At 43.5% G+C, this 18,359-nt stretch overlaps 2 protein-coding genes across 2 annotated transcripts in view; both read left to right on the top strand.

Moving 5' to 3' along the window:
- The window catches only part of kiaa0586 (KIAA0586 ortholog), a 547,244-nt gene that overhangs the window by 131,463 nt on the left and 397,422 nt on the right, over nucleotides 1-18,359 (top strand). Inside the window, exon 9 of the mRNA XM_078233832.1 lies at nucleotides 1,228-1,348. Within this exon, the coding sequence (XP_078089958.1) occupies nucleotides 1,228-1,348 (121 nt within the window). The remainder of the gene's footprint in view (nucleotides 1-1,227; nucleotides 1,349-18,359) is intronic.
- irf2bpl (interferon regulatory factor 2 binding protein-like) lies at nucleotides 15,560-18,314 on the top strand. The gene has a single exon (XM_078233833.1). The coding sequence runs from the start codon at nucleotides 15,696-15,698 to the stop codon at nucleotides 17,676-17,678; it is 1,983 nt and encodes a 660-aa protein (XP_078089959.1). The 5' UTR covers nucleotides 15,560-15,695; the 3' UTR covers nucleotides 17,679-18,314.

Raw genomic sequence — 18,359 nt, 5'->3', positions numbered from 1 at the left:
CTGGGAAATGAGTGCCTTATCTGGATTCCTGTTCAGTATAGTGTTGGGTGGGGAGGGAGCAGAGGAGTCCTAGTTGTCACAAAGTTGCTCAGTTAGGGGATGGTAGTGCCAGTTCTTGAAAAGCTGCTCAGTATGGAAGAAGAAATGATTGTCAAACAGGAGTTCAGTGATGGGGTCTGGATGTGTCAGGGCACAGTCGGTGAGATTCTAGTCCTTTGGAGAATGGAATTCTGGGCTTTCCTACAGATTGTTTTGTTTGTTTTTCCATCTCTACTTTTGTCCTTCAGTTCAGTTTCTCCTCGCTACCCAGTCATAACATTCAGCAGCATTAGGCTGTGCTCATAGTGCCACCTTCAGGTGAAATGCAATTAAAATGATGCAAGCCAATGCTGTTTTTAATAGAACATAGAACATTACAGCGCAGTACAGGCCCTTCGGCCCTCGATGTTGCGCTGACCAGTGAAACCAATCTAAAGCCCATCTAGCCTACACTATAGAACATAAAGCAAGAACATCCTTCCTCAGAAAAGGAGACCAAAACTGCACACAATTCTCCAGGTTGAGCATCTGTGAGCAGGTTATTCCTGACTGTTGCTCACTGTTGATGTTGTCCAGATGGTTGGTGACATTGCTGGCATTGTTCGCAATCAGGGGTCATGAACAAAAAGACCTTGGGGTGCAGGTTCATAATATATAGTTAATTAAACAAAATATTTGTTGCTATTTTAAAAAGCATTGCAGACTCTTGGTTTACCTGTCTTTTTATAAGCACATTATTTCCCTCAGGTGAAATGGCACTATTTGGAAGCTAAGCTCATGAGTTGACAGCAGTTCGCTCTGATCAATCAATGAAACCAGCACTCTGTGCATGCTTAACTTTTTGCTAGTGCTGCTGTGTTTAAGAACATGTCTAAAACTATGGGCTATTTGTAATTCTTTTGATAGGTTTGTACTAATTGCAGTTATATTTAAGGTGTTCTTATACAACTTTTGCTGAGGTGAATTTTCTTCAGATTGCTGCAGTTATACTATGTTGTTCTATGTTTTGATTTTCATGCCAAATTAATGTGGTCAGTGCTGGTAATTTAAAGAATGTTTTAGGGTTTGTTTCCTTTTCAGGTATCTCAAGTGCCCTGACCTAGATCTAAATGATTAAGCAATCAAATTATTTATTTACTTCAGCAAATTGTGCAGGTAACAGGAACTTTATTTTTTCTCTCACTACAGGAAATAGGAATTTTTTGGAAGAGATTCTAAATAATCAGGAAACTCCAGCAAGTGAGATAGATGCTGTAGAGAAGACCAGTGTTGCCATGACGACTGCAGGCAGACATCCAGACAGGTCCAGGTAAAAAAAAGACTTAGCTGCACTTGCACAGCAGTAGTTTTTTCCTTAATAGGTATTAACTGAAAATATATCCTCCAGCTGCAAAGCCATTTATGTTGTCTGATTTTAAGCCTTTTTAACACTATATATAAGTGTTGTGCAAACATGTAATCGTAGTGGACTCAATACTGTTTTTTTTCTCAAAACCAGAGACAGGAGGCTACATCACAAGGCCATTCTGATATCCTTCTGTTTCTATGGTTACCGTAACAGCATTTATCAGTTCCTTATGAGAAGAGGCAAAGCAAATCTGTATGCACATGGCAAGGTTCCAGCATTTCAATTGAAAAAGCACTTTGAACTGCTGCCAAGTTTATAAGAAGCATAGCTGTCAGGACTGCTTAATGCTGGCAGTTTGTATTTGGCAAGCTTTCATTTCCCATCATTCTTCAATTGGCTATTTTCCATGTACTTAGCGGAAGCTAAAAATTAACCCATTAAGATGATTGCACAAAGTGAGATTTTAAATTTACACTGTTAGTGTGGTTTAAAGATGGCTAAAAGTACACTTTAAAAAAAATGAAATACCTGAGTAACCTTTAGTCACTTTCAATGAATTGAATTCTGATCTTTAACAACTTATCCATTCTTCTACATGAAAGTGTTCATTTAAAATATCTTGCCCAATAATTATTTTGAGAGAGGTGTACAGTGCTCAGTTTCTTACTTACCGAATAACTTGAAATTTCGGAATGTGAGTATTGTAATAGATTACTTGAGCATTCTTTCTCTTTATTTTTGAATTTGATGGATTCTAGGTGGTATTTCTGTGGGCAAGTACACTATAGCTGAAAGGACAATGGGCTCATTATTGGAAAAAAGGGTTACTCTTAGAAATTTGCAGGGACTTTCAACCAACACAAAGATCAAGAGTATCTGCTTTTTCCCCCCTCTCCTATTCACCAGTTTTTAGTACGAATGGATTGAAAATTGTCTGTTACTGAGGCAGCTGGAAGAAGTTCAGGAAAATTATGCCTGGCATGAATTGTAAAGAGTGGCTTGTATAAAACCAACTCCATTATCTGTGCTGGAGTGTTCGCTAGTTTGTGCTCCACAATTGAAGAGTTTTTCATTGCCTTTCCCTAGTCCAACAAGGCAAAGTTTATTAAGCAATCCTGAATATGTTTATGACATTAGTTATTCAATGAACAATGTTTTCATCTGCTGCCTTTTTAATGATGAATTGATTGCTTCATCCAGTGCCAAATGAGTAAAACAAATATTTTTTAAAATTCTGGATTGTGCATGTTTAATTAAATGAAATTTGAACATTATGCAAGTTAAAAGACAAGTTAATATGTAAAGAAATCATCTTTTCACATTTAGCATAATTCTTGTAGCTGGAAAACATAATTTCTGTATCTTGAAACGCAGAATTATACATTTTATTCAGTATTGAATGGAATCAGAATAACAATGTACTGAAGGAGGCTATTCGGTACATCGCGCCTGTGCAGCTCTTTGTAAAAGCTATCCAATTAGTTCCACTCCCCAGCTCTGTCCCTGTGGCCCTGTAATTTTTTTTCTCTTCAAGTATTGAATTCCCTTTTTGAAAGCTACTATTGAATCTGCTACTATTTCAGGCAACGCATCCCAGAACACAATAACTTACTGCATAAAAAATATTTTCCTTATGCTGCCTCTTGTTCTTTTGCTTACACCTTAAATCTGTCCTCTAGTTACTGCACTTTTTGAATGCCTTATCATTGCTCTTTGTTCTAAGGAGAACAATTCTTGCTAATTTCTCCAGTCTCTCCACATAATTGAAGTCCTACCTTCCTGGTATCATAATAGTAAATCTCTTATGTACCTGCTCCAAGGCCTTATTATCATTCTTCCTGAAATGTGGTGCCCAGAAATGAAATAATACTCTAGTTGAGGCATAACCAGCATTTAGCATAACTTCCTTGAATGGCATTCTGTACCTCTTTTAATAAATGCAATAATCCTATGTGCTTTGTTAATGGTCTTCTCAACCTGTCCTGCCACCAGCAAAGACTTGCTTACGTACATCCCAGTAATCTCTGTTCTGCAGCTGCATTTAAAATTTAGTTTCTTTTTCTTTTTTTCTCTCGCAAATGATATCATTTTGCGTTTCTCTATGTTAAATTTCATCAGCTATGTGCCTGCCAGGTCAGCTGTCTGTATTCCTCTGAAGTCTGTCACTATCATCCTAATTATTTACTTGCAGATCCAAGTTTTGTATCAGCTGCAAACTTTTGAAATTATGCCCTGTGTACCCAGTCGAGGTCATTAATATGTCTAAAATAGCAGTGATCCTAATACTGACCCTGGAAAACACCACTGTGTACTTCCCTCTTCTCTGAAAAACAGTCATTTATCACTACTCTTTGCTTTCAATCCCTTCAATCCAATGGGCTTTCATTTTGCTCACAATCTGTTGTGTGGAACTTTGTCAGACCCCTAATTAAATTCCATATACACTATATCAACTTCACTACCCTCGTCAACCCTCTCCTTTACTTAATCAAAGTACTCAGTCAAGTTGGTTAAATACGGCTTGCCTTTAATAAAAGCAAAATATTGTGGATGCTTCAAATCTGAAATGAAAACAGAAAATGCTCTGCAGGTCTGGCAGCATCTGTGGAGAGAGAAACAGTTAATATTTCAGATCTGTGTCATCTTATCAGAGCTTTGCCTTTAACAAATATATGATATCTTTCATAGTAGCTTAGACTATAATTTTCCAAGTCCAAAAATATTTTCAAAATATTTTTTGGATTATTTTATGCATATCTTACTGCACATTTCTTGCATCTTTTTTTTCAACTACAATGGTTGATGTACTTTGCATACCTGTGTGTTGTCATGAGATTATGCCCCTTCATTTTTTGAAAATATGTTTTTTCCAACTTTCAATTGACTGGAAATTTTGCAATTTGAACTGAGATAGAGCTAACTGCTTAAAATGCCACGCCATATTTTAAGGTGAAAACAAGAAACAAACAAATCACCTTCAGTGGAGTGTGAAGAAAGAGATATTTTCTATAATCTAAACATCAAAACTCATAACTGTTTAAGGAAGTGACATTAAAACTACAAAATACTGGATATTGAAAAAATGGCTGCCACAGACACAAATCTCTTGGAAAAACATAGTTAAGTATTTCAAGACAAGGTTGCCCAGCCACTTGAGAGAGATTGCAAGTGATACAGGTGATGTCAAGAAAGTCTTCAGCAGGGAAAACAGGCTGAAGGTGCTCTTTCTCCCTCTCTTTCTTTTGGAATAAGTGTGTTACCCAGTTGAAAAGCCAACTTTGCCAGAAACTTACCAGTGAACTGAGATCTAGTAATAATTGCAACATCTTCTCAATCTGACCATATCCAAGAAACTAGCTGACCTAAATTGTCTGCAGCATTTAAAATCTATGCCTCAAGGACAATCAAAGGACACTTAATAATAAATTAATCATATGTTATTTTACCTTTTTTATTGGACTCTGACTCTCCTTATTTCTGATATCTGTGTTTATGTGTGTGGGCCTAATGGTTGCATGAAAGACAAATGCTTGACATTGTTTTTATTATTTTTCTTGCGTTTAGCAGTTAATAAATTTGCTCTTTGTTCAAGAAGACTTTGTTTGATTGGCTCTTTATTGCTCACAGTTTAAATATATTTTGATTTGGAAAAAGCATATTCTCGTGAAAAAGAAACTTGAACCTTTGTTGTAAACAACCAAGGAGGTTGAGTTCACTCCTTTTCACCTGGTCATGACAGTGCTGATATATGTAGTTTTAACACATAGTTATAAACTATCTATTAGTTTACCTGCTTTTCAGTTATGAAACTAGGGCTTGTGCATGTCCATTCCCCACATGATTACTGAATTTTCAATCATGTCCTTCCTTGCCTATTTATTCTTCCTTGTGAATGTTGTGAAGTTGTAACATAAAGCTTTGGTTGTTTTTCAAATACCATTAATCACTGATAGAGGCCAGAAGCAGGGGTATTGCTTGGCCGCATCTTTGCTAAACATTTGTTGAGTCGGGGTACAGCTTGTTTGAACTTTATCACATTTTTGGCAGCCTATCAGTTAGAGTTTACAGAGATGGAAAATTATGCCTTATGGCTTTGGGCGTGGAGGTGGAATGCTATGTCCAGAAGAAGCATGGATAGATGACTTTATGTATTTACTAAATATAAAGTTACATTATCTTTACAGAGAAAAGTTTTATTTTTAAGGGTTTTATGCGTGCTTGTGGAGAAACAAAAGCTATTCACAGCAAGAGTAGGTTTCTTCATTATGTGAATAGTCTGCTATATAACAGCAAACAACGCAGTCAGGCTGACAATGTTTCTTTACAATGTTGGCTGTAGATGCTATATGTGAAGTCAATTTCTGCACTCTCAACCTAGTATAGTTAAGTGGACTAAGTCAGCATGGGCCCACATCATAAAACTGCCATAATTTGGCATTAAACCTACATTGGCAATCTCACCTGTCTGGCCGTAAAGATGCTTGCAATTGAGAATAGAAAATTCACACTGGTAGTGGATGCTCTTCTGATGCTGGGGTTAAAGCATGTTGCTAGGGCAGAGTCAGAGCTGTTCTGCTGTGCATTTAGCGTATGCTATACTACAAAAGTAGATAAAACGCTTCATTGCTTTCACCATGAGCAACAAATAAATTCAACTCCTTTCTCCCTCACCGAAAAGAAAGTCAGGTTACTGATGCATATTAAATTATGCTTTACTTCCTATGTAACTGCAGCTTACTGTCTCTTATTGTCTTCTTCAACCTTTCTGCCACAAGCATTGTTTTCCATCCACAATGCAGTTTTGTACCACCTAGTCCCTGTAGCTGCATACTTATTTGTCCTAACACAGTGTCGCTATAATTCCTCAAACAGTTTTTCATTCTGTGCCTGCACAGTCACCTGGGGTGTGCAACATAATTCCATCCTCTGTCTGCTTTTATCATTCATTGGGATTGGTCAGCTACTACAGTAATCCCTCACCTAAAATCATTGTTGTTTTCTTTAAAAGTGTAACTTAAACAATACAATGTTGTGAATCAGATTTCCCCATTATAGTTCAATATATAAATTGGAGTTGGATTTCACAGCAGGTTCTTTTTTCCTGAATACGAGTGATTATCTTCTTGATCCCCAGCGAGCCTCTCCCTTCGGCCCTCAGCGGGCCTCTCCCTCCGGCCCCCAGCGAGCCTCTCCCTCCGGCCCCCAGCGAGCCTCTCCCTCCGGCCCCCAGCGAGCCTCTCCCTCCGGCCCCCAGCGAGCCTCTCCCTCCGGCCCCCAGCGAGCCTCTCCCTCCGGCCCCCAGCGAGCCTCTCCCTCCGGCCCCCAGCGAGCCTCTCCCTCCGGCCCCCAGCGAGCCTCTCCCTCCGGCCCCCAGCGAGCCTCTCCCTCCGGCCCCCAGCGAGCCTCTCCCTCCGGCCCCCAGCGAGCCTCTCCCTCCGGCCCCCAGCGAGCCTCTCCCTCCGGCCCCCAGCGAGCCTCTCCCTCCGGCCCCCAGCGAGCCTCTCCCTCCGGCCCCCAGCGAGCCTCTCCCTCCGGCCCCCAGCGAGCCTCTCCCTCCGGCCCCCAGCGAGCCTCTCCCTCCGGCCCCCAGCGAGCCTCTCCCTCCGGCCCCCAGCGAGCCTCTCCCTCCGGCCCCCAGCGAGCCTCTCCCTCCGGCCCCCAGCGAGCCTCTCCCTCCGGCCCCCAGCGAGCCTCTCCCTCCGGCCCCCAGCGAGCCTCTCCCTCCGGCCCCCAGCGAGCCTCTCCCTCCGGCCCCCAGCGAGCCTCTCCCTCCGGCCCCCAGCGAGCCTCTCCCTCCGGCCCCCAGCGAGCCTCTCCCTCCGGCCCCCAGCGAGCCTCTCCCTCCGGCCCCCAGCGAGCCTCTCCCTCCGGCCCCCAGCGAGCCTCTCCCTCCGGCCCCCAGCGAGCCTCTCCCTCCGGCCCCCAGCGAGCCTCTCCCTCCGGCCCCCAGCGAGCCTCTCCCTCCGGCCCCCAGCGAGCCTCTCCCTCCGGCCCCCAGCGAGCCTCTCCCTCCGGCCCCCAGCGAGCCTCTCCCTCCGGCCCCCAGCGAGCCTCTCCCTCCGGCCCCCAGCGAGCCTCTCCCTCCGGCCCCCAGCGAGCCTCTCCCTCCGGCCCCCAGCGAGCCTCTCCCTCCGGCCCCCAGCGAGCCTCTCCCTCCGGCCCCCAGCGAGCCTCTCCCTCCGGCCCCCAGCGAGCCTCTCCCTCCATTCTTCACCCCCCCCCCCCCCCCCATGATCGCCAGCAAGTTGCTCCCCACTCCCAAGTGAGACTTTCCTCAGATTGGGAGGGATCTTGAGCCCGCATTCTTTGTGTGGGATTGCTGGCGGGTGAACTAAACCCTGAGATAGCGGGAAATCGCAAATCTTGTCAGTGATTTCCGATTTCCTCACCCCTTGCTGGTGATGTAATTATGGTCGTGAATCAGATTTTAATAAATTTAATGAAATACAATTATCTAGTTCTCTCTTGCCAAATTTTCTCCCCTCATTGAATATTCATACCTCACTGATGTGATGTGAAGTCAGCTTTGTTTTCCGATTGGGGTGCCCTTTTAAGATGGCATCCCAATTTCAGTGCAGCTGGTCTTGACGGCCCTCAGAATCCCTGCCCTGCCAGAGTGACGGTGTAAACTATGTCCTTTTTTTATCAGACTAAGTGGCTCAAAATCTGGAGAGAAAACTGGTTAGTGGGGTGCCAGTTTTCTTGCCAGAACTGACACTTTATCATATTCTGATAAGATTCTCCCTATTATGTTGCCTGGATGTGGAAACAGCAAGTCAATAGTACTTTTAGCCATTTGGAGCAAAATGGCAAACAAGCTGGTGAACAGGGAAATAAGCAGGGTGGGAGTGAGGCAGCAAACAGGGCAGAAACTGGCCTGATCTCAGAAACTCCTAAGCCAACTCTTGAGGTTTCAGCTAAATCTCTTGACAGTGTTGTTTGATTGCTGTATCGATGGCAATGAGATGAACAAATGGAAATCAGGATGTGAATCAGAGAAACAGACCCTAAAGAATAAACAGCTTTAAAATGAAACATTGTTAAGCAGGGTGACTTAAAGTGAGGACAATGTATTTATAAGCTGTTGCCTACCTCTTGACTGTAAGCCTATTGCTGTATTTTTACACTTACTATACACCATCAAGTTCTGAATATGTTCAAATTTATCATGGGCAAAAACCTGCAAACGCAATCTATTCTATTTGGTTATTGCAAGTATCTGTGTGCCTTGGTCTGTGACTGTCAAATTGTCTGACTGCCTGTTGGGCTGAATTCACTGGGGCCAACCATAATATTCTGTACAATGTGGAGCTTTAACCCTCTTTCGAGGTTTGTCTTCCACTCTGAACACCGTCGGCAATATTTGCAAGTCAGGTTCCCCACACCTGTAAAGAAATTTCCAGCGCAGGACTAAATTATCACCTGGAACTGTCAGTTTACCACAGACCTGAGTTATAATGCTGCTAATATTCAGTAAAATAGAAATATCTTTAGAAAATACAACAGAGCAAAATATATAAATAGCATGCACCATCCTGTTGAGGTTAATGTGTATTGGTCTGAAATGATGCCAGGCAGTGATATGTACCTTCAGACTGTGATCAGTATCAGTTCTATGTGACTGTGATAATATTTAATGATAGAAACCAGGAGAATTAATTTTAGATATGCACGCTTTAGAGATTGAAACCTTTTTGTTGATGGTTTTGCATTTCAATTCTGTATTCAACAGTTAAAGGATGGTAATTGTGTGCAATGAACTGGAGTAGGGAATGATTAACAGTAAAACTGAAAACATGGATAATTGTATTTAATATTTACTTTATATTAACTCCGGTATATGAGTGTGGAAAAGATTGTATTGCCAACAACATTCTGATTCATTGAACCTGTGTTCTGTTTATATTCAGGAAAGGTCTAAAGGATAACATAGGCCTGGATTTTGTGGTAATAATAAGTGAGGCTATCAACGTTCACTTATTATGGAGTAAATAGTCTACACGTGTACAGTTAAATGTGAAAACGAGGACATTACTGTCTGATTTTCCCTGGTCTTCCAAAAGAGTTGTTTTAACAGTCCACCACCAAGAGATTTGGCTTTGAAACACATGCATGGTGTTGTGGCACCTACACACTGGATGCTCCATAAACATGCCAGAAAATGTTAGGGCTTGTCCATTTTTAAGTGTATGTGAATTTTTAATGGATGGTGGACATAATTATTGCCAAAGCATCTCTGTGGCACCGAAAATCTTACCTTGACAAGTGTGGGGTCATATTTTTTCAGATTTTAAATATTGATGTAGGTTTTTAAAAATTTACTTTTCTTTTTTCATAGAAACCCTACAGTACAGAAAGAGGCCATTCGGCCCATCGAGTCTGCACTGACCACAATCCCACCCAGGCCCTATACCCCCACATCCCTACATATTTTACCAACTAATCCCTCTAACCTACGCATCTCAGGACACTAAGGGCAATTTTTAGCATGGCCAATCAACCTAACCTGCACATCTTTGGACTGTGGGAGGAAACCGGAGCACCCGGAGGAAACCCACGCAGACACGAGGAGAATGTGCAAACTCCGCACAGACAGTGACCCAAGCTGGGAATCGAACCCAGATCCCTGGAGCTGTGAAGCAGCAGTGCTAACCACTGTGCTACCGTGCCACCCACATTTTATATTTCTATTTTATACCCATCTCTCTTTCCCTCTTTATTTTTCTTTGTGTACCTGATTTTAATTACAGCTTCTGTTCAACTCTCACCCCTGTTCTTGCTCATGTACTTCGAATGCTGGTGCCCCATCACCTCCAATTTAAATTTCTGATTCTCATGTTTGAATTTCTTCATGACCTTGTCTTTTCCTACCTCTGTTAACCTCTTCTGGTCTTCAATCCTCTGAAAGTGCACACACTTCTCAGAATCTGACCAGAACAAAACAGATTGTTGGAGGAAGAAAGAGATGCACTTAAAAAAGAAACATTATTTATTAACAACTGCATTTCAAATCAACTAATTTGCATGCAATATGTATTGCTGTTCAGACCAGTGTGTACAGTTCTGGTCATCCCATTATAGAAAGGATATTATTAAACTAGAAAGAGTGCAGAAAAGATTTACTAGGATGCTACCAGGACTTGATGGTTTGAGTTATAAGGAGAGGTTGGATAGACTAGGACTTTTTTCTCTGGAGTGTAGAAGGTTGAGGGATGATCTTATAGAGGTCTATAAAATAATGAGGGGCACAGATCAGCTAGATAGTCAATATCTTTTCCCAAAGGTAGGGGAGTCTAAAACTAGAGGGCATAGGTTTAAGGTGAGAGGGGAGAGATACAAAAATGTCCAGAGGGGCAATTTTTTCACACACAGGGTGGCGAGTGTCTGGAACAAGCTGCCAGGGGTAGTAGTAGAAGCGGGTACAATTTTGTCTTTTAAAAAACATTTAGACAGTTACATGGGTACGATGAGTATAGAGGGATATGGGCCAAATGCGGGCAATTGGGATTAGCTTAGGGGTTTTTAAAAAAAGGGCGGCATGGACAAGTTGGGCCGAAGGGCCTGTTTCCATGCTGTAAACCTCTATGACCACATGGATATATGGTATGCGATGAGAGAATTGATACTGTTTCAGTAGATTTAATTTACCATAGATTATCATAAAATCATAGATTATCATAGAATCCTACAGTGCAGAAGGAGACCATTCGGCCTATCGAGTCAGCGCTGACCACACTCCGAGTGGTCATTGTGGGATTGTGTCCAATCCAGGCTCAGGCCTATCCCCAGCGAATCTCTCACCCCTTGATCCCCAGCCATTCTCTCCCCACTCCCAGCCATTCTCTTCCACCTTTCCCAGTTATTCTCTTCCCCCCCCATTCCCAGCCAATCTCTTCCCTCTCCCCAATTCCCAGCCATTCTGTCCCCGATTCCCAGCCATTCTGTCCCCGATTCCCAGCCATTCTGTCCCCGATTCCCAGCCATTCTGTCCCCGATTCCCAGCCATTCTGTCCCCGATTCCCAGCCATTCTGTCCCCGATTCCCAGCCATTCTGTCCCCGATTCCCAGCCATTCTGTCCCCGATTCCCAGCCATTCTCTCCCCCATGCCCAGCCATTCTCTCCCCCAATGCCCAGCCATTCTCTCCCCCAATGCCCAGCCATTCTTTGCCCCCCCCCCAGTGATTTCCAGCGAGTTGCTCCCCAGGTTTAGGTAAAATCAGGGGAGCTCCATTCTTTTTATCTAGCTTGTGATATAACTGTTACGGAAAGTGTTTAATGCTAATAATATGTGTTGTCCAGTACAGACATAAATATTCAACAAAAGAATGTAAAGGAACCTCAATGTATTTGTAGATTGCCAAGAAAAGAGATAACACTCAGTGGAAGTAAAATCCTTTACAAGTCAAATGGATTGACTTTAGCATTTCACTTCCCTCCACTGAGAAGTAATGTATGTCTGTACCAAATGTGTATATTTTCTGATTACATTATTTATAGCTCTTTATAAAGGTGATCACCTTCTTGAAAACCCCTTATAAAGAATAATTAATATGCAAGTTGTCTAGCTCTAAAACAAAAGATATTGTGATGTCAAGTTAAAGAGCTGACCAGATGTGTTAACTATAACTTCATAGAAAATTGATGTATTTTGGCACCATGGAAAAAGCTATTGTTCTGTGACTTAAGTGATTATTCTAATTGATTTGTGTTTTTCTCTAGTCGTTGGGCCAATGAATAATAACTGTTACTTTTAAACAGAGGCTTCTATGATAGACACACAAAGTAGGAAAATAGCCCCATATTCACAGGCAAATAACAGATATTATTGTGCCAATTTAGTGCTAAGTCTATTGCCCATTGCACATTAAGAATGAGGTTTAGATTAATCTAACTCATTTCAAATTAGGGCCTTGCTCCGAGCATAATGAGGAAACTTCTGTTGCAGCTGACTGGGAATAATTTGAAACTAGTTCTTAAAGGTAAAGATGATCTCCTAATGTACTTTGTACCCAATGTCCTAACGATGGACCTAGTATCATAATAAAAGTTAAAAATGGTTTTAAAATGCATTTAAATAATTTTTAACTTTAAATTAAGTAACAGAAACATTTCCCTATGCTTTACTGTATCATTAGATCAAACTTTCCAATTTGATATGAATTACACATGTTTTAATTTGACCTGTAAGTTTAATTATTTACAGCTGTTAAGGGGATGTTCAACATGTCTGCCAAAATCCTGCTAACTGTATGATTAAAAATAGATTCTGTATTGGCCACAACTTTAAAAAAATATTGGGGTTAACATAGGTGAACATATGTATGTATGCATATTCATTTTTTCAAGGTTAGTTGTATTCTTTTTTCGTTTACTTTCCAAAATGCCTTTATCTGTTGCACCACATAGGACGTTTTTAAATGTTTATGTAAAGGATCGATTTTTAGTGCAAATCAACACAAAAGGGGGGAACAAAGTTTGGTAAATACTTTTAAAGAAACATTTCTTTACTTAACCACTTGCTAGTAATAAAAATCTCTGATGTAATGAACTACTTGTCTAAAGTTTTATTTTTGGGCAGGAAGTAAACAAAGCAGGGAATCATTAATTATCAGTCTCGGCATTTACTATGTCTACTAAAGTAGGGATTGTGCAGATTCTACCGTGCTTCTCGTTTCACGTCGCAGTGTCAGTGTTGGGCAAGGTGACTTAAAAGGGGTCTGTAGTCCAGTAGCAACGATCGTTAAATAGGTATGACATAGAAAACCCAATGTGATGCTTATTCTCTAGATGATCAATCCTTAGGAATTGCGAGTGAATAGCCCAAAATAACATTGTTGCTTTAAAAAAATCTACTGTTTAAATGAGGTTACAACGTTTTTTTCAAGTAAATAATAATGGATACTTTTCACATGCACGTCATTGTCCCATCCTTTCGAGGGGCGGGTGGTGGTCGAATGGTTCTAGGTAAATGTCATTTCTGGAATATCTCACCTCAAAAGCTCAGCTGTATAATGAGTTCTGTGTCATAACTCTGCCCCATTTTCAGTTCTGTATAAATTATAATTCTGCATCGAGAATTGCAAGGTGTGTTTAAAAATCGTAGGCACATGTTAATGGAAAACTGATAATATGTTGATAAATGACTACATATTCTGTCGAGACAAGACCCTTTAAGATGGGCTTTCCATTTATGTGATAGTTGAGGTCCGAGAAACATGCTTATGTTTTTTTAAATTCAGAATAGAGAACAAACAACTCTCATTAGTTATTTTGAATTAATGTGGACCTGTATGATTATGGCAAACATTGAAATTGTGCTTTTCAGTGAAGGGTCCGAATTTCAATTGTACAACTAAGATGCTCAAACACTGAACCGTTATAACATTTTTAAAAACGTTGTCGATTTGTTAGTTTTAGAAGTAAGTACGTATTATGAAAAAAATATTAAAGTTGTATTTACACTGGTTAAAATAGCGAGCTTTACGAGGAGGGGAATGAGTGGGTGCTACACGGATGGATCATTTCTTTTATGTGGAATCGGATGGAGAAGGGATGTATTGTGATTCAAGCTCGATTAGTGAAGCGCTAAAGAAATTAATTTTAGTTTCGGAATTATTTTAAATGAAAAAGTTGAAAGCAATCTACAAAAGTAGTGAATGTTTGTAAAGTATGGATTTGTTTGTGTTCATTGAATTGAAATAAGGAGAAATCAAATACAAGTTTTAAGATTTTTTTTCCACTTGGCTTTCTTTCTGTTCATTTTTATATTCCTATGTAATAGCCATTACAAGTTGAGTTAAATTTTACATTTATTAAACAGTAACCAAACGGTTATGTTTATTTCAAAGTGCTGACGTAGCCTCCGAAGTTGATGGCCCACATCCATATTAATGATTAAACCATACTGGAAAAACAAGCAGCGCCTCCCTCACCTCGGGCCACGCACCATCGGGCAACTACTTTCATAAAAAGTAAATAGAAGCATTTATTGGGAGAGAGCTTATCGTTTTAGATTGCCGTTTTGCACACAGCAAATTGCACAACAGGAAACTGACAGGGAGTTAGATGTGGGTGGATGTTGCATAATTGTTTGGCTCGATATTGACCGAGTTTTAAACCTCTATGAAATGATTTCATACTTTTCTGACGTTACGATGACTCGTTTTTACCATTTTCCCAGCAAGCCAGGCCAATACCGCTCGGGTTGAGTTTGTTTAGTTATAAAATGCTGAGATTGTAGTGTTAAGATACTCACCCCCTTGCATTAGTTTGGGGGCGATCTTAAAAAAAAAAGTCTTGGGATGAATAGATTACTACGAATAAAGTGGGAGTGGAGAAAGCAGAGGATCTGGTTGAGTGCAGTATTAGCAGCAGAGAATGCAATGTGCTGGCTCTGTGACTGACTTGGTGCAAAAGGGATGGGGAGTTGCGACATTCTGAAGGGACTGAAATAGAACAGGCCCTGACGTCATGGGGCGGAACTGGAGCTGCAGCTGGGGGTAGGGGAGTAGGACCTTGACTGATCTCACATACCCACTATTTAAATATGCATTTTATACAGTAACTACTCTATTGTTATGTGTTCAGCCTTTATGACGATCAAAGGAGATCCTTTTATCGCAAGTTTTGTTTCTCGTCATTAATCCTTCGCCCGATGTTGCAGTCGGGGAATCCAGGCCAATTGCTCAGCAAAATAAATGTTATTTCCGTGCTGCCTTGGCCCTGCCTGGGGATTGCGTCGTTTGCTGAAGTCTGGGATTTAAAATGTAATTGCTGAGCTGGTGTCTCATTTTGCCTTTAAGTACAACTTTTACCTTTTGATTGTGAAAGGGATTAGGAGAATGTTTTAGCAACACAACTATTTTAATAAGCATTCCCATAATGTGCTTTGGTAACAATTATTAAAATGGAAAGTTTCCAGCATTCATCTTGAAAATGTTTTTGTTAGAGGACCTCTTCCACTACTACCGCGTGTGAAATGACTTGGTGTATTGGAGTGAGTCATGTTCAGAGTGATTGGGCTGCGAACCCCATGCTGGCTGGGGAAGGCTGCGCCTGCGCACTGGCTGCGGGGGGCTGGGGAAGGCTGCGCCTGCGCACTGTCTGGGGGGCTGGGGCAGTTGCGCGTGCGCACTGGCTGTCTTGGCGGGCTGCAGCGCGGCGCTGACGTCACGCGGCGCTCGGAGGAGCTGGGTGGCGCGAGCAGGAGGCGAGGAGAAAGCGGAGAGCGGAGCAGGAGAAAGGCGAGGAAAGCGAGCGAGGGAGCCCGGGCCCAGCCACTCAAACCCCCCCCACCGCCTTCGCACCATGTCCGCTGCACAGGTCTCTTCGTCCCGGAGACAGTCGTGTTATCTCTGCGATCTGCCCCGCATGCCGTGGGCCATGATCTGGGATTTTACCGAGCCTGTGTGCCGGGGCTGCGTCAACTACGAAGGGGCCGATCGCATCGAGTTTGTTATCGAGACGGCGCGGCAGCTGAAGCGGGCTCACGGCTTCCAGGAGGGCCGCTCTCCGGGGCCGCCCCCTGTCAAAGTGCAGTCCTTGGGCGGCAGCAAGGAGGCGGCTCAGCAGCTCAACCATGTCGACGGCTCGTCCAAGGCGCCGCAGCCGCCTCTCGATCGCTATTCCCTGAGCGAGAGACCTCGCTTCGAGTACCCGAGCCTCGCCCACGCTGGCAGGCTTCCCAATGGCCTGAACGGACCCAATGGATTCCCCAAACCCGAGGACATACCGCCGGAACTGAACCGTCAGAGTCCCAACTCATCGCGGAGAAATCACGGCATCGTGCCCCCGGGCCCGGTCACTGTGCCGCCCAACCTGCTGCCTCAGACCACCTTAAACGGTCCGTCTGCAGGAGCCCTGGCCCCGCACGGGCTGCTCGGCCGGCCGTCTCCGTCCAGCAGCCTGGCTGGCACATCGGTGACGGTCAGCAGCCAGGTGCTGAGCGATGTAAACAAGCGGCCGGGCTCGGTATCCAGCAGCGACCAGGAGCGGGAGCTGAAGGAGAAGCAGCGGAACGCCGAGACCCTGGCCGAGCTGGGCGAGAGCCTGAGGAACCGCTCCGAGGACTGGGCCAACAAGCCCAAGATCGTGCGGGAGACGCTTCTCACCCTGTCCAACTGCAACCCCTTCGATGTGCGCTTCAAGAAGGATCACTCTCTGCTGGGCCGGGTCTTCGCTTTCGACGCCGTTTCCAAGCCCGGCATGGACTTCGAGCTGAAGATCTTCATCGAGTACCCGAGTGGCTCGGCTAATGTCTTCTCCAGCGCCTCCGGGGTGGCCAAGCAGATGTACCAGGACTGTATGAAGGATTTCAGCAGAGGCCTATCGTCAGGCTTCAAGTACTTAGAGTACGAGAAGAAACATGGTTCGGGGGACTGGCGCCTCCTGGGTGACCTCCTGCCCGAGTCGGTGCGTTTCTTCAAGGAGGTGGTGGGGGCCGACATGCTGCCGCAGCCCCACATCGACGCCAATTGCCCCATCTTACCCACCGCCCTGTGCAACATGCCGCGGCCCCCGCCCAACAGCTCCAGAACTGGGATGCGCAAGCGGAAAGCGTCCCCCGAGCCCGACTCGGACACGGGCAGCGTGAAGCTGGAAGAGCGGCAACAGCAGTGGCTCTCGAACCAGAACGAAGCCTTAAAGCTCACTATGGCGGTATCCGGCAGCTTCGGGGCAGGCGGCGTGCCGCACGGTGGTTCCGCTCTGCCACCCAACCGGACCACCCCCCCCGAGTGCAGCACCCAGAATGGACAGTCCCCCATGGCCGCCCTCATGTCCGTGGCTGACACCCTCGGGAATGCCCACTCGCCAAAGGACAGCAGCAATTCCGTACATTCGACCACGAGTACCAGCACCAGGAGGAACAGCAACAGTCCGGTGTCCCCGGCCTCAGGGGGCGGCCAGCGCCGCATGGTGTCCAGGAACGGGGATGCTGCTCTGTCCGTGGCCCCTCCTAACAACCATCCCAATCCCAACATAGACCCCGTTCACCCCCCAAACATTCCAGACTCACCGATGGCCAACAACGGGCCCCTGTGCTGCACCATTTGTCATGAACGTTTGGAGGATACTCACTTTGTGCAATGTCCATCAGTGCCCAATCATAAATTCTGTTTCCCATGCTCTCGGGAGAGCATCAAGGCTCAGGGGGCGAATGGAGAAGTTTATTGCCCCAGTGGAGAAAAATGCCCTTTAGTAGGTTCAAATGTCCCTTGGGCATTCATGCAAGGAGAGATTGCTACAATCTTAGCAGGGGACGTAAAGGTCAAAAAAGAAAGAGACCCATAATTTTTAACTTCAGTAATTGAAGTAAAATGTGAATAAGAACTAAAAAGTTAGTCTTATGTATAGACATTTTTCATTTCCGTCGTATGTTTCTATATTTTGAAACAAGGTATGTACTCTTCTTCATTTGAAGGATGAACCTGGTTTTGTTTAAAGAATATCAGATATTATTGCTTAATACTGTTTTCACTTATTGAGGCAGTGTGTTGGCTAGGTACAAAATCATAGCACTTAGCAATTAACGCTGCTGGTGTGTTTTTGTAAATGTATGCACTTCGCTGAATTGCCAAGGCCAGTGTTGACGTCTGCAGAAATGCAAACAAATTGTTACAAAGAATGGTCACAGTTAGTTATGTTACACGCCCTGGAGATAGTCTCCTACAAAGTGACTTTTTTAAAAAGGTGAGGGGTTCTTTTTATTAGTTTCCAAGGGCAAAATATTTCATTTTATGATTCAGTGATCTGAATTTTTTATAACTTTTTTTGCTTTATGGATGCACGAATGCTTTAAATAGTAGAGCAAAATGCTGTACTGTATATGACAAAACTGCTCTGTTTGTTCTTTATACATTTCTGTAGTAACAGAAGACTGTAATGTGCCTTGGAGCTGAATAAATTGTAATAAATTCGATGAATAAGCTCCCTGACTAGTCAATTTCTTTACAGACTGTAGGAAATGTGAAC

The sequence above is a fragment of the Mustelus asterias genome, chromosome 18 (genome assembly GCF_964213995.1).
Source record: "Mustelus asterias chromosome 18, sMusAst1.hap1.1, whole genome shotgun sequence".
Lineage (NCBI taxonomy): Eukaryota > Metazoa > Chordata > Chondrichthyes > Carcharhiniformes > Triakidae > Mustelus > Mustelus asterias.
The sequence above is the reverse complement of the archived record's forward strand: the minus strand, read 5'-3'. Positions and strand labels throughout refer to the sequence as shown.